Consider the following 16,515-nt stretch of genomic DNA (forward strand, 5'->3'; position numbering starts at 1 on the left):
ACAGTGTTGGAGAGATTAGGCTTGGATCAACACCTCACACCTTACACCAAGATAAACTCAGAATGGGTGAATGACTTGAACATAAAGAAGGAAACAATAAGTAAATTATGTGAACACAGAATAGTATACATGTCAGACCTTTGGGAAGGGAAAGATTTTAAAACCAGGCAAGACTTAGAAAGAGTCACAAAATGTAAAATAAATAATTTTGATTACATCAAATGAAAAAGTTTTTGTACAAACAAAATCAATGTAGCCAAAATAAGAAGGGAAATCAACTGGGAAATAATCTTTATAACAAAAACCTCTGACAAAGGTCTAATTACTCAAATTTACAAAGAGCTAAATCAGTTGTACAAAAAATCAAGCCAATCCCCAATTGATAAATGGGCAAGAGACATAAATAGGTAATTTTCAGTTAAAGAAATCAAAACCATTAATAATCACATGAAAAAGTGCTCTAAATCTCTTATAATCAGAGAGATGCAAATCAAAACAACTCTGAGGTATCAAGTCACACCTAGCAGATTGGCTAACATGACAACAACGGAAAGTAATGAATGCTGGAGGGGATGTAGCAAAGTTGGGACATTAATGCATTGCTGGTGGAGTTGTAAATTGATCCAACCATTCTGGAGGGCAATTTGGAACTATGCACAAAGGGAACTAAAAGACTGTCTATCTTTTGTCCCAGCCATAACACTGCTAGGCTTGTACCCCAAAGAGATAATAAGGAAAAAGAGTTGTACAAGAATATTCATAGCTGTGTTCTTTGTGGTGGCAAAAAAAAATGGAAAATGAGGGGATGCCCTTCAATTGGGGAATGGCTGAACAAATTGTGGTATATGTTGGTGATGGAATACTATTGTGCTCAAAGGAATAATGAAGTGGAGGAATTCCATGGAGACTGGAACGACCTCCAGGAATTGATGCAGAGTGAGAGGAGCAGAACCAGGAAAACACTGTACACAGAGACTGACACAATGTGGTACAATCTAATGTAATGGACTTCTCCATTAGTGGCAATGCAGTGATCCTGAACAATTTGGAAGGATCGATGAGAAAAAACACTATCCACATACAGAAGAAAACCTGTGGTAGTAAAAACACTGAAGAAAAACTACTGCTTGACTACAGGGGTCAAGGGGATATGATTGGGGATGTAGACTCTAAATGAACACCCTAGTGCAAATACCAACAACATGGAAATGGGTGTGGATCAAGGACACATGTAATACCCAGTGGAATTGTGCATTGGCAATGGGAGGGGTGTTAGGAGGGGAGGGAGGAATAGAAAATGATTTTTGTATCCAAGGAATAATGTTTGAAATTGACCAAATAAAAAAATGTTATAAAAAATAATGTAGAGTTTTATGAATTTAGTACACTGCAATCTAAGAATAGGATGATCTGGAGAAATTTGTTATCAGTTACCGATTCTCTTTTGATTTTCTTTTTGGTATATATGAAAATATTTTTAAGAAATTTTTAAATTTTAAATATTTTTCCATGGTTCCATGATTCATGATTCCCCCCTACCCTCACTCTTTCCTCCCCCTGCCTGAAGCCAACAAGCAGTTCCACTGGGTTAGATGTGTATCATTGTTCAAAACTTATTTCCATGTTATTCATATCTGTAGTAGAGTGATCTTTTAACATCAAAACCCTAATCATATCTCCATCCAACCATGTGATTGATCATGTTTTTCTTCTGCATTTCTGTTCCCATAGTTCTTTCTCTGGATGTGTACAGCGTTCTTTCTCATAAGGCCCTCAGAATTATCCTGGATCATTGCGTTGCTGCTAGTAGAGAAGTCTATTACATTAGATTGTGCCACAGTATATCAGTCTCTGTGTACAATGTTCTCTTGGTTCTGCTCTTTTCACTCTGCATAAATTCCAGGAAAGTCATTCCAGTTCACATGAATTCCTCCAGTTTATTATTCTTTTCAGCACAATAGTATTCCATCACCATCAGATACCACAATTTGTTCAGCCATTCCACAATTGATGGACACCCCCTCATTTTCCAATATTTTTGCCACCACAAAGAGAAGAAATAAAGAAAAAAGAATAATCAAAAAAGTACTCTCTTTAACATCAAAAATACTATGGGGCAAAAGATAATGAGGAGACATTCTGAAAGAATTGAATCATACTACATTGGATAAAGCTACCTGGCCCCAAAATGAAATAATTAAAACAACAAAAAGACAAGTTTAGGAATCTTATGTTAACGTTGAGTTCTTGTTCCCCTGGAAGTAGGGAGGCATAGTGCCAAGCATTTTTTTCTGCCACTGTTTTCAGAGATAGTTCTGAGAGACTGCAAATTCTTGGTTCTTCCAAAGTGGTATGATTCTGGGAAAAGTATGATGATTGCTCTCTAGGTATGCACTCTGATCTTCATTGAGGAATAGTGCCTGGTCTCCTACAGTTGTAAGCACTAGCATTCCTCCTCACCTTGGAACTGTAACCTGGGCCTCTGCTCCCTTCTGGCTGACCATTAGTGTTCTCTTTACCCTGGAATTTTGAACACAATTGTGAATGGACAATACAGTTGCCAGTCAGCACCAGCTCTAACCAGTAGCAGCAAAGAGTGCACCTGTAATCTCTTTCTAAATACTTGTCCAACTTCTTTATAGTCTGTGAGTGAGAGTTCCTGAAGCTGATACACTGCTACCTCTGCTGTATTTAGGTTCCAGACAGACCTCCACTCCAATTCTACAGACTTTTCCTATCAACATCCTAAGTTTCCTTAGGTTGAAAAAATGTCTCAAACTAGACTTTCTCTTGGCTCTGCTCCTCCAAAATATGACTTGAGGTTTCATTTTGAAGTTCTTTGTAAGGGGACACTGGGCACAAGAGTCCATTCACAGTTCTAGATTGGATGGAGAGTATAAAATAGAAATTGAAAGAATCCAATAATTAGTTCCTGAAAGAGAACCTAAAATGAAAATTCTCAGCAATCTTTTGCCCAAATTTTAGAGTCTCAGGTCTAAGACAAAATATTTCAAATGGACAGAAAGAAAAATTATAATAATAAAATGGAATAGAAGTTTGGAATATGATATTCCAGAAAGGCAAAGGGGCTATGATTACAACCAAGAAATAACTTATCCATCAAAATTGAGTATAATCCTCCAGGAGAAAAAAAATTGAAATATAATGAAATAGAGGTCTTTTATGCATTATTGATCAAAAGATCAGAGCAGAATAGAAAATTTGACATTTAAACACAAGACTCAAGAGAAACATAAAAAGGTAAATATGAAAATTATAATAAAGGATCCGATGAGACAAAACTGTTTATATTACTATATGGAAGGCTAATATAAGTAATCCCGAAGAACTTTATCATTACTAGGGCAGTTTGAAGGGGTCTACATTGCCAGAGGGCAAGGTCTAAGTTGATGATGTTGGGATGTTCTAAAAAAAGTGAAGCAATGATGAAGATGGACAAACTGAGAGAAAGGTAAAGTTATCACATATATGTGGGGGGTTGTGAGAAGGTGGGCAACACTTGAACCTCATTTTCATCTAAATTGGTTCAAAGACAGAAAATATATATACACACAAGTTGGATAAAGAAATCTATTTACCCAACATGAAAATCTGAAGAAAAAGGGATAAGAAAATAGGGTAAGGAATAGATTAAGGGAGGCAATGGTCAGAAGCAAAATGGACTTTTGAGGAGAGATATGATAAAAAGGGAAAAACAGAAAAACAGAAGAAAATAGGATAGAGAGAAATACCCAGGTATTAATCAGTCATAATTAGGAATGGGAAGAATTAATTCATAAAACAGAAATATGTAGCATAATGGAGTAGAAATTAGAATTCAACAATTTTTTTCTTATAAGAAACACAGTTGAAAAAGAAAGACATACCTGTGGATTTAAATTAAGAGGCTGGCGCAGAATCTATTGCAACAATGATCTCAGACAAAGCAAAAGCAAAACCAGACTTTAAATTAAATTTAAATTAAAAAAGCTAATCAGAGGAACTACATTTTTCTAAATAGTACCATAGAAAAAAATTAAAATTTTTCAAGTTTTTCTAATTAAGACTTTATTTCTCAAATACATAGGGAACTGACTCAAATTTATAAAAATAAGAGGTTTTCCCTCAACTGATTAATGGGCAAAGATATGAATTGACAACTTTCAGAAAAAATGAATGATACAAAAAATGCTCTATATCACTATTTCATTTTTAGAATTTTGAAAAGTAAAGTAATGGACAAGTATTACAAAACTATAGATTTATATAAGGGTGCTTCTAAAAAATTTAAACTAAGTAATAAAATGAACAAAAACATAGCTATGTTAGTTATCTTGCTTATAATTTTCCTGGGAGATGTTATATATATATATATATATATATATATATATATATATATATATATATATATATATATTGTCCATTGTGCATGAGTAAGATTAGGACTCTAGTTCTTGATTGCCAGGGTCATGTCAAAATTATTCCTTATTTCCTTCAATTAAAATACCAGAGATGTTCATAGATCTTTGAGCAAGAAATTTAAATATTTAGGGAGATGTTCGGGTAGAAATCTTGACATTCTCCCTATATTTTTTGCTAAATAGATTATTTAATGGTCAGACTGAGAATCTTTATTGTAAAGGTATCAACCACAGATGAGGACACAGAGAGAAAAAAGCCTGCATTTGATTAGGATTTAAAATTCACCAATATCATAAAGTATGTACTATGTTTAAGGTACTACTAAGCAAGAGTATTAAGAAAATCAATTTAAAAGTACTAAATTATCCTTTTTTGCCACATTAATAAGGCTACAAATGTTTATGACCTTTTATTGCTTTGGGATAAGTATAATTAGCAAAAACAAATGATATTAATAAAAGTTAATTACAGTTACAGAGGTAGCATAATGTGAGATACACTTAATTATGTTACTATTTATTTAGGTCTTAAAGTTGTCTATGATTTAGATGAAACATGTCTACAATATGTTTTGTCAAACAACTTAATGCCCCAGACCTCTGTCTTGTCCTTTTGTTCACAATGGTTCTTCCCAACTGTATTGGTAAAAACATTCTGAGTACCTCCAGAGGCACTGTAATTTTGGAGAATATAATTCAGCCAAGAAACTATAGTATTCCATCTTCACTTAGTAGCATTGTCAAGAAGGGAATAAAACTGGATATATTTAATTGAAATCATTAGAAACTTGAGTTTTCCCTTACTGATACTGATGTGCTTTGTGCTGAATAATTCACTTTAAATTTTGTATGCAGTTTTCATATTATAAAGAGATAGTGACCTTAAAGATTTGCACAATGGATCTTTGAATGAGAGATAGAGAGTACTACAATTTAAATTACAGGTTAATTAAATCTGCAGTGTGGTTAATAAAGTATTGAAAAAGATTTTCATTGTATCAATTTATAGAATCAGTGTTATCATAGTCACTGTAGAGATGCTATAATTTGGCATTCTTTATTATTTAATATTTCTGAACCATTTGACTTTATTTTAAAATTTAATTTATGTATATTTTAAAATATTGATCAATATTCTGTATATCTTTCTTTAGAGTATCTCATATCTATTGGAAATTTTGAGCCTTAGCTTTGAATCTTCTTTCCTCCTCAAAACTTCCAATATATTGGGTTAAGAAAAGTGGAGAAAGAAACATGGTAAGAATTCCAATGGAGGCATGACAAATAAAATTCAAGATTTTTCAAGGCCAATGTTACCAGTTACCAGTTAGACTATAAATGCAATCAGCATAGAGGATATAACATATTATTTAAATTTTTTTCCAATTGTCATGATTCTTATTCTCTCTCCTCCAGAAAGAAAACTAATGAAAATGAACACAAATTGAAGTATAATTTTCTCACTTTATTTTTCTTGCCTTTTCTGGCATAGAAAATGTGGAAATGTATTTTGTCTGATTTTACATGCATAGTTGATATCATTTCGCTTCCCTTTTAAGTGGGTAGTAGAGGGGCTGGAGAGAGAGAGAATTTGGAACTTCACATTTTTTTAAAAGAATCTTTAAAACAAATTTTAAAAAGGAAAAAACTAGCAAAAGAGAAGCATGTCCCTAATTCTCACTTCTGTCTTCTTTTTGCTCTTCTTTCAAGGGTGACCTCTGCATCTTCTTCTTGATCCCCTTCCTATTCCCCAGCTAAAAGTGAGATCTTCCTTGTCAAATTTTCCTACAACATATGTATGGATGTTTACTTTCCCTCCATCACAGATTAGCTTATGTGAGACTCCATTGTCTACCTATCTCACTTCCCTTATTGGATATAAAGGATAGGAACTGTCATCTTATATCTTTGTATGACCAGGAAACTAGCATAATGCAATGACAACAAATTAGGACCTTAATAAAGACTTTTTTTTTTGAGGAACGATTAAGTGAATCTAATGGGGCAGTGGTAAGACACTTCATTAGTCTTTAGTCTTGGCAGAACTAAAAGATATCCTTGAGTACTAATCTGAGGAAAGTGGGGGAAATGAGAAAAATGAAAAAGAATGATAGAAATAAGAAAAAGACAGACAAGACTGAAAACCAGGATTAATAAGCTAGAGAAGAATGTTACTAATAATACATGTCTCTGGTATGTAGCACAGGTTATCTTTTCTTGTAGTAAAAAAAAAGAGGAAAACATATTTAATATATTTTGCTCCTGTCTCAGGTTTTCCAAGCTTCTAATAGAGTTCTATATCTGCATGTTCTTTTGCTAGAAGGTAGGAATCTCTAAAATGAAGACAAAGGAGAAAAATAAAAGTATAACCACAGAATTAAAGAATTACATAAATTTTAATTCTGACCTTCACAATAAATTCAATTTAACTTTTGGAGTGAATTAGTAAATGTGGATTGCAAACACCATAAAGTAGTATTTTTTATGTAGGGTGATTGTTACCTGGACACAGACAAAAATAACATTTATTATGGACTATTTAATCTAGGGAAATTTTTAGAACCACATCAACAATTTTATCATCTATTATATGGAAATAGAAATAGCTTTGATAAATAAAATATTTTCTTATGAATGGAGTTTTAGCAACAATAGCCATGCCATTACTGAGGAAATATTTTAAAAGTTCTCTCTATCCATACATAAGTGGATGTAACTCTTATAACAATCATTCTCACTTTTTTATAAGGAAGAATCAAGTTATATTCCTTGCTTATTTTCTATCAAAGAATCAAAAAGATTTTAATATAGTACTATAAAAAGTGAATTATGTCCTGGGTATTTCAAGATTAGAATTTATCATCCTCAGAGAGTGAGTTTCAGAAAAGATGGAACAGTGACCTCACCTGTTGTTTCATTTCAGCATAGACTTTCTCTGAGTTCAGCTCAACCTGCCGCTTAAATTCCTCTAGGGCAGCATCTGCCTGCTGGGCCTGGAGCCTCTGTATCTCAGTCACCCGATTCAGCTGTTCCTCCTTCTCCCTAGGAAATTACAGAAAATCTTCTATCAAATACTATCATATAAAGCAACAACTATACTTGTATTTTAAAAGTCTTTAGCTCTCTTTAAATTCATTCATATTCAAGTTTGAATTTCCTCTCAGAGTTCCAAACTAAACATCCCTTGAAATGACTGAAGAATATAATAGTTACCACTAGAGAGACACAGAGATTTTTCTAACATTTGAATTGTGAGGGGATGAAAAGCTGATTGGCATCCTCCTTCTCAGGATTTCCTATCCTTCAGTGAATCTGCCTAATAAAAGAAAAGCACATATTCATCAAACCATTTTGCTTCTTTATTCTTTCAAACAAATTAGTCTATTTGCAAATAGGTAGAAGAAAAAGAGTGTTAATAAGCATTTCTATAGTGCCTACTATGTGTCAGGCACTTAACAAAAGCTCTTTACAAATATTTCCTCATTTGAGCCTCCTATTTCAGAGAGGTATGTGCTATAAGTATCCCATTATATAATTGATGAAACTGAGGAAGCCAGAAACAGCTGTGTGACATGCCCAGGGTCACATTGCTAGTAAATGCCTGGGGCTAAATCTTAATTCAGATCTTGATTTCAGGCCCAACACTCTATCCATTGCCTCAGTTGTTTATGGTACAAGAAATCTAAAAAAAGATGATCTACATACAGGTGAGACAATTTACAAATTAGTACATAAAAGGTGTTAAGAAAACAACTGTCCTTTGACATTTAACCCCAATGTTTATTTCCTCCTGAAGGGTCACAGAAACTAGAACCCTGAGAATAGAAAAGTGAGGATGAATCCCAGAGGCAAGTGTACTAGGGTCCAAATGGGCAGTCAGGAATTGATGCCAGGGCAAGAAAAAGTATAACCATTGTGTCCAACATTTTCACTAGGTACCAGTGAACACAAAAGAAGATGGGGGCAATCAGGCTAAAGGTCCAGAAGTAGAACTAATGTAACTGTCACTAGTTAAAACCGAAAAAAAAAAACTGAAAGGAGAGCAAATGCCAAGATGCTAAGACAAAGATTGTAGCTAAGTGCCAGAGAAGCCACAAAGAAAAAGAAACCTATTATTTCTGCAGCTGCGAACAGAACTTTTAAGTACACACTATTTCATTCTTTGTTATTATGCTTTAATTCTTGCCTTCTCCTCAATATTTGATTCTTAAGATTATAAAAGTTTATTTATTACAGTGTTACTTTAAAACCAATTTAAGATTTAAAAAATGTGGTTAAATGTTGCATTATGGTATATGCATGTTTCATTCCTCAAATGTAGTTGTGGGGGGAGGAGGTAAAAAGAGAAGAAAGAGATATTAAAGTATGATCTATTAACTAGAAAAGAAAAAGATAAACTTTCTTTAGAATTTCTGACATCTATCCAGTTACAAGGTTCAAGCTAAACAAAAAAAAAATTTATGAATTCATATTTTAAAGCATCTTCAAACAAGTGAATCAAGATGTTCCTGGAACTTGAGTCAACAGTTTCTGATGAGGGGAGGATTATAAGAGAGCAGAGATAAGTAATTCTGAGGTTCTATCTCATGTATTTTCTCTTTCCATTGTTCTGACATGTGGAAAAACCATACCCTAAAAGGCAGAGAGCCCTAAGTTAAAAGAAAAAGAAAGACTTGGGGAATAAGCTAGAAGCCATTCCTATAACAGCAGGGATAAAGTAAAGATGTCCATTATCACCATTACTATACAATATTGCACAAGAAAGGCTACGTATAGTAATAAGATAAGAAAAAGAAATTTAAAGAATAAGCACAGTGAGAAAATGAAACTATTGCTTTTTGAAATGATATGATGGTCTACTGAGAAAACATAGAGATAGGATGATCTACTTAAAGAGTGAAATAAAAACTAACTGAAACAATGAACAACTTCAGCAAAGTTGTTAGATATAAAATAAATCCCCAAAAAATCAGTGTTTCTTTATATATAAATTCCCTTTAAAAAACTACAATATAAAATACTTGAAAGTCTACCTGCCAAGAGCTATATGAACACAGCTTCAAATCACATCAGAAAAATAAAGATACATCTAAATAATACGATAAATGTTCATTGTTCAAGACTGTATAAATGGAGATTTTGAACCTTTGACTTCATTCCCCAGAAGTCCTTGGTATTTCCCAAAATTCCCTATAATCTCTCCTACATCTCCACATTGGTGAGATCATGTTATTGGTATTTAGCTGGCAGTAATGCCTCCCAGACTCTCTCTTTTTTGCATGATGTAGCATCAGCAGTGATGGTGGTAAGGTGGGGAAAATTTGAAAATGGCTAACTAGCCATGGGCATGTGGTTTTTATTTTGTATCCTTTTTATTCCTTGATTTCTAATGATCTTTAATAAACCTCATAAGATATAATATTTTTACTATGTTAGAGATTAAATTCTAATTTGGGGTATTGGCAACCAGAAGGGATGAGAATTACTCTCAATTTTTTTTAAGATAGCCTAGATAATTTTTTAAGCGATGTTTCTTCTGCCAAGGCTTTTTCCCCACCTACCCACCCACCCCGTAAATTGTGAACTCTCTTTGGCACTGCTGCCTTTTTTCTTTTCCTACTTTTTGCCCGGTTGCTTGCCCTCCCTATGGGCCCAGCTGTTTTCAGTTTGAGGACTCTTGCCCATCTGCTTGAGTTCCTCAATTCCTTGCTGCTGACTCTGGTGTTGCTAATACTGCTTCCTCCAGACCCCAACCCAGATCGTTCACCCGGCCCCAGTCTAGGTGCTAGGCTTCTGGTAGCTGCCACTGTGTCTTCAGAATCACAAACCAACGGGTAAAAACTGGGTGTTCTTCCCTGAGGCAACAATTAGCCTCTACATGACACGGGACCTGGGGGGGTGGAGGGGGACAAGGAACAGGAAGATACACTTCCAAACAGGAAGTTGATTACAAGCATGGTGTACTCAATGAAAGAAGAGTGCATTGGTCTATTTTGAACAGTTTCTACCATTCATGAGTGCATTGATATTTTTACTTCTTTTGCCTGAGATTCAGGGGAGAAATTCAAATCCCTACAACCCTCAGCCATTTGGGCCTGCCCAGTCTCTATGATTCATCCAGTTTGGGATTACTCAAACTCATGTTCTCCCTCACTATGGAAAATCCCAGAGCACTGACAAAAGGAATCTGAAGGATAGAAAAAGGAACTTTACACTTGATCTTAGCCAAAAGGCCAAGAAGCAATGAGAAAAGGAACTTTAAAGAGACTGGAGGCTAAATTTTAAAGCTTTTTCAGACTCCATTTTTTAATAAAAATCTCTGCATTTTATAATATTTTGCTGATTGCTTTGTTTAAGATTTAATTTTGTGGTTTTAAGTTCATATATTAATGTATTCAATACTATTCTGTTACATTGAATCATTTTAATGTACTGGGTTTTAACTACTGTTATATTCTGTTACCTTTCCCCTATAACTATACTGAACAAATATTATTGAATAAGCCCATAATTTCTATTTTGGCTTAGTAAATTGTCACATTTTTCTAGACTCTGCCACATTTTTTAAATGATGGTAGTAATAGAATTAAAAAAAATATTTCAGCCAACGTTGAAACATTGCTATACGTGAAAAAGTTGTAACAAGTATCTATTAGCTTCTAAGGTTTTTTTTTTCTTTAAATGTCATACACCAGACTTATGTAAAATATGAGAGTGGGTTTGTTTGCTATTGTCATTAAATGGGTTATAATAAATTTGGGGATTTTGATACTTTTTGAATGTGCATTTGAATGCTGTACTACTGTTCTTTATAAAAAAAAACTATTACTTTGTGAAAATCATTTGTTTTGCACTCACGGTGGATCATGGCCAGGTTTGAAGAGGAAATGGATCTCATTTTTTGGTGAGAAACTTTTTTATTCTACATTTCCTTAGCCGAAAGTTTGTCAATGATTATAAGCTATATTTTTTGTTTTTAAAGTCTTTTATTATTGTTTTTGTTTGCATGTGCAATATACTATATCAGTTTTTTTTTTATTTTTGCTCTCCTTTTTGTATTTAAAGCACATATCAACAGTATTGAAAAGATTTTCATTAACTTTTTTGAATTTGCAGTTAAATAAGTTTAAAATACATTTGTTCTAATATTAATGCATACCCAAAAAGCTTTAGATCATAAAAATGATGCCACTAATTCTTTAAAAAAATTATGAGACTTTGTTTAATGATTCTGTCTGATTCCAAGAGAAGGGAACACAAAAAGAGCCATTGTACAGTGCCAAAAAAGCACAAAGCCAATCGAGCACAAGGTCAAAGAGACCAAACAAATCCTACATGGATTGATGGTATTGTGTGCAAAGAGTTCAAGGACGTGATTATGTATGAGACTCAAGGCTGCGGCTGTTTAACATGTTAAATGCAGGACTTCCTTGTAATACACACTCTATATCAAATGCATATACAATTGTTCTGGTTTCAGTATCCTTGAGAAAAATGCATAAAAAATCAGACCAGCTAATGATACTTCCCTATCAGTCCTTTTTTCTCTCTTATAGTACAGCAACTTCTTGTAGTCTTGGCTGCAAATGGGTAAGTGAAAAATAACTACATTTTGTCCTACAGACTTGTAGGATAGACATTACCTTAATTGGGCTCTGATTCAAGGACCTGTTATAAATTTATTTTCTTTTACTTAGAATTTTTACACAGAAAGAAGACTTTGATAGTATATATTCCATCCAGAAGTTATCTTTTCTTTTTTATTTGGATTTTTTCTATTTTTGATTTCTCTTGCCAATTGATTCATACACTTCATAACTCAGTCATGCATTCCTAAGTGATCCCTGTGTTTTTCAACACCCTCTTCTTAGGAATCTATCTGCTGAGACAAACACAGGAACTATATGAACACAACTAAAAAACACTTTCCACGCAATTAAAACTAGATCTAAATAATTGAAAAAACTTTAACTGTTCATGGGTAGAACAAGCTAACTTAATAAAAATGACAATCCTAGCCAACTAATTTACTTATTTAGTGTCATACCCATCAAACTACCCAGAAAGTTCTTTACTTAATTAGAAAAAACAATCACAAAGTTTATTTGGAAGAACAAAAGATCAAGAATATCAAGGGAAATAATGAAAAAAAATATGAAGGAAGGTGGCCTAGCAGAACCAGATCTTAAACTGTTCTATAAAGTAGGGGTCATCAAAACAATATGGTACTGGCTAAGAGACAGAAGGGAGAATCAGTGGAATATACTTGAGGTAAATAGACTCAGCAAGACAGTCTATGATAAACCCAAAGATCACAGCTTTGGGGACAAAAAATCCACTATTTGACAAAAACTGCTGGGAAAATTGGAAAACAGTATGGGAAAGATTGTAATTTGATCAACATCTCACACTCTACACAAAGAAAAACTCAGAATGGGTGAATGACTTGAATATAAAGAAAGAAACTATAAGTAAATTAGGTGAACACAGAATAGTATATGTGCCAGATCTTTGGGAAAGGACAGATTTTTAAGACCAAGCAAGAGTTAGAAAAAATTACAAAATGTAAAATAAACAGTTTTTGATTACATTAAATTAAAAAGGTTTTATAAAAACAAAACCAATATAACCAAAATTAGAAAAGAAGCAACAAATTGGGGGAAAATCATCATAACAAAAAACTCTGACAAAGGTCTAATTACTCAAATTTATATGGAGCTAAATCAATTGTACAAAAAAACAAGCCAATTGATAAATGTACAAGGGACATGAATAGGTAATTTTGAGATAAAGAAAGCAAAACTATCAATAAGTACATCAAAAAGTGTTCTAAATATCTTATACTCAGAGAAATGTAAATCAAAACAACTCTGAGATACCACCTCACACCTAGAAGATTGCCTAACATGTGTAAACTTTAGAATTTCACAGACTTATGAATGTTAAAAATGTTTTACTCCACATTGAGGAATCCTCCAATTCCCTACTTGAAATAATTCCCTACCAGATAGTGAGAACTCTACTTGAATGTGAAAACTCCTTGCTATGGGAGTATCCCTACTCCAGCCCTACTTAAGACTGCTTTAGGGGAGAAAACTCCTTGCTAATCAATGAAAGTACTTGAAAACCATACTTATAAAGGAAAGGAGTTCTTTGAGCCATGCCTGTTTTTGGAATTGATACAATGGGATGCTAGGTGCCTATAAAGGTGGGGCAACTTGTAAACTACTTAGACCTAAAAGGTGAAAACTTACTCAGAGGTTTTCTCTTAATGAAATTAGTCGACACATTTTTTTTTCTGACTTACTAAAGAGATTAATCTACTCAGCTGTGAATTCAGAATGGGCTGTCTTTTGGAAAACATCTACAGTGATTGATAGATGGAAGAACTTAGGAGAGGTGATATAGGAGATTTTGCCCTTAAAAATAAGAGCTCAGAGAAGAGCTGGAGGTCATTCTGAAACATTCAGATTGAGGAGGACTCATTCTGAAACATTCAGATTTGAGGAAGGACTGATTCTGAAACATTCAGATGGAGGAGGGAGCTGGTGAAAGCAGCTGAGATGATGCTGGCCTGATGTCACTAGAATCCTTGTTTAGGCAGACCTTGTGGTGAGTGTTAAAAGACTGACTGACTGATCTCTCTCTCTTGAGACTCAGATCTAGGCCATGTTGGCTTAAGGCCCTTCATACTTATTTCCTTTTTCTCTCTTTCTCTCTTTTCTTTAATTCCACATTTGTATTAATTAAAATCTCTATAAAACCCAGTTGACTTGGGTATTTGGATAATTGGGAATATTTCCCTGGTGACCACCTTATATTTCATTTAAAAACCAAGAAACTGTAGTGAAACGTATTTTCTGCAGTCAAATTTACTCACCCTCTCTTATATCTATCACAATTTATATCTTCCACCATTTTAACTCACTACAGTTTATGGGCTTCCAATTTTAAATCTCACACATGATAGGAAAGGAAAGTAATAAATGTTGAAAAATGAGGGGATGCCCTTCAATTGGGGAATGGCTGAAGAAACTATGGTATATGTTGCTGATGGAATACTATTGTGCTCAAATGAATAATGAACTGGAAGAATTCCATGTGAACTGGAATGACCTCCAGGAATTGATGCAGAATGAAAGGAGCAGAACTAGGAGAACATTGTACACAGAGACTGATACACTGTGATACAATTGAATGTTACGGGGCTCCTCTACTAGCAGATTCAGGACAGTTCTGAGGGACTTATGAGAAAGAACTATCCACATACAGGGGAAGAACTGTGGGAATAGAAACATAGAAGAAAAACAACTGCTTGATCACATGGGTTGATGGGGATATGATTGAGGATACAGACTCTAAACTATTGTCCTAGTGCAAATATCAATAATATGAAAATAGGTCTTAATCAATGACACATGTAAAACCTAGTAGAATTGTGTATCAGCTCTGGGAGGGGGTTTTAGCAAAGGGGAGGGAAAGAACATGAATCTTGTAATCATGGGAAAATACTCTTAATTAAATAATTAAATACAATTTTCCAAATTGAAAAAAATACTTTCTGGGGCAGTTTTACACCATCTTGGTTAGGGAGATCTTGCACTCCATGACTGTTATGTTACATGAGTCACCACATTTGTTTCTGTGAAGTAACAAAGGGAATAGAGGAGGAGATTAGGTTCTCATCCAGAATTTTCAATATTTGACCTCGCCTTTGTTTGATAACTATAGCTTAACAAACTAAGTAAGCTTATTCTTTTATAAATCCTTGCTCCTGTCAGGTAAGTCTTTTAAAATAGCAATATACCTGATGTCAAAAACAGTGCCAAGTAATAGCTGCTACTATACCTATGTAAAGATTCTTGGCACTAACTTTATTTATTTAAATATAATATTGTACTTTAAAACCAAGCAAGAGCTAGAAAAAAATCACAAAATGTAAAATCAATAATTTTGGTTACATTAAATTAAAAAGGTTTTGTACAAACAAAACTAATGCATCCAAAATTAAAGGGAAGCAACAAATTGGGAAACAATCTTCATTACAAAAATCTCTAACAAAGGTCTAATTACTCAAATTTATAAATAGCTAAACCAATTGTACAAAAAATCAAGCCATTCTCCAATTGATAAATGGGCAAGGGACGTGAATAGTCAATTTTCAGTTAAAGAAATCAAAACTATTAATAAGCACATGAAAAAGTGTTCTAAATCTCTTATAATCAGAGACGCAAGTCAAAACAACACTGAGGCATCACCTCACACCTAGCAGATTGGCTAACATGACAGTAAAGGAAAGTAATGAATGCTGCAGGGGATGGGGCAAAGTAGGGACACTAATTCATTGCTGGTGGAGTTGTGAATTGATCCAACCATTCTGGAGGGCAATTTGGAACTATGCTCAAAGGGCGATAAAAGACTGTCTGCCCTTTGATCCAGCTATAGCACTACTGGGTTTGTGCCCCAAAGGTATAATAAGGAAAATGACATGTAAAAAAAAATTTATAGCTGCGCTTATTATGGTGGCAAAAAATTGGAAAATGAGGGGATGCCCTTCAATTGGGGAATGGCTGAACAAATTGTGGTATATGTTGGTGATAGAATACTATTGTGCTCAAAGGAATAATAAAGTGGAGGAATTCCATGGGGACTGGAACAACCTCCAGGAATTGATGCAGAGTGAGAGGAGCAGAACCAGGAAAACATTATACACAGAAACTGATACACTATGGTACAATCGAATGTAATGGACTTCTCCATTAGTGGCAATGATCCTGAACAACCTGGAGGAATTTATGAGAAAAACCACTATCCACATCCAGAGGAAATACTGTGGAAGTAAAAACACAAAAGAAATACAACTGCTTGAATACATGGGTCGAAGGGATGTGGTTGAGAATGTAGACTCTAAATGAAAATCCTAGTGCAAACAACAACATAGAAATAGGTTCTGATAAAGGACACAAGTAATACCCAATGAAATTGTGCATTGGCTGTGGGAAGGGTGGGTGGAGGGGAGGGAGAGAAACAATGTGATTATTGTAACCAAGGAATAATGTTCTAAATTGACTAAATAAACTAATTCAAATGGGAA

The 16,515-nt window shown here is 34.0% G+C and overlaps 1 protein-coding gene across 7 annotated transcripts in view; it reads right to left on the bottom strand.

Moving 5' to 3' along the window:
• CEP112 (centrosomal protein 112) overlaps window positions 1-16,515 on the bottom strand; it is a 595,424-nt gene that overhangs the window by 373,986 nt on the left and 204,923 nt on the right. For all 7 annotated transcript variants that reach the window (XM_056817269.1, XM_056817267.1, XM_007482762.3 and 4 more), the window contains exon 18: window positions 7,328-7,463. In XM_056817269.1, the coding sequence (XP_056673247.1) occupies window positions 7,328-7,463 (136 nt within the window). The remainder of the gene's footprint in view (window positions 1-7,327; window positions 7,464-16,515) is intronic.

This window comes from Monodelphis domestica, chromosome 2 (assembly GCF_027887165.1).
Source record: "Monodelphis domestica isolate mMonDom1 chromosome 2, mMonDom1.pri, whole genome shotgun sequence".
In the NCBI taxonomy this organism is placed as follows: Eukaryota; Metazoa; Chordata; class Mammalia; order Didelphimorphia; family Didelphidae; genus Monodelphis; species Monodelphis domestica.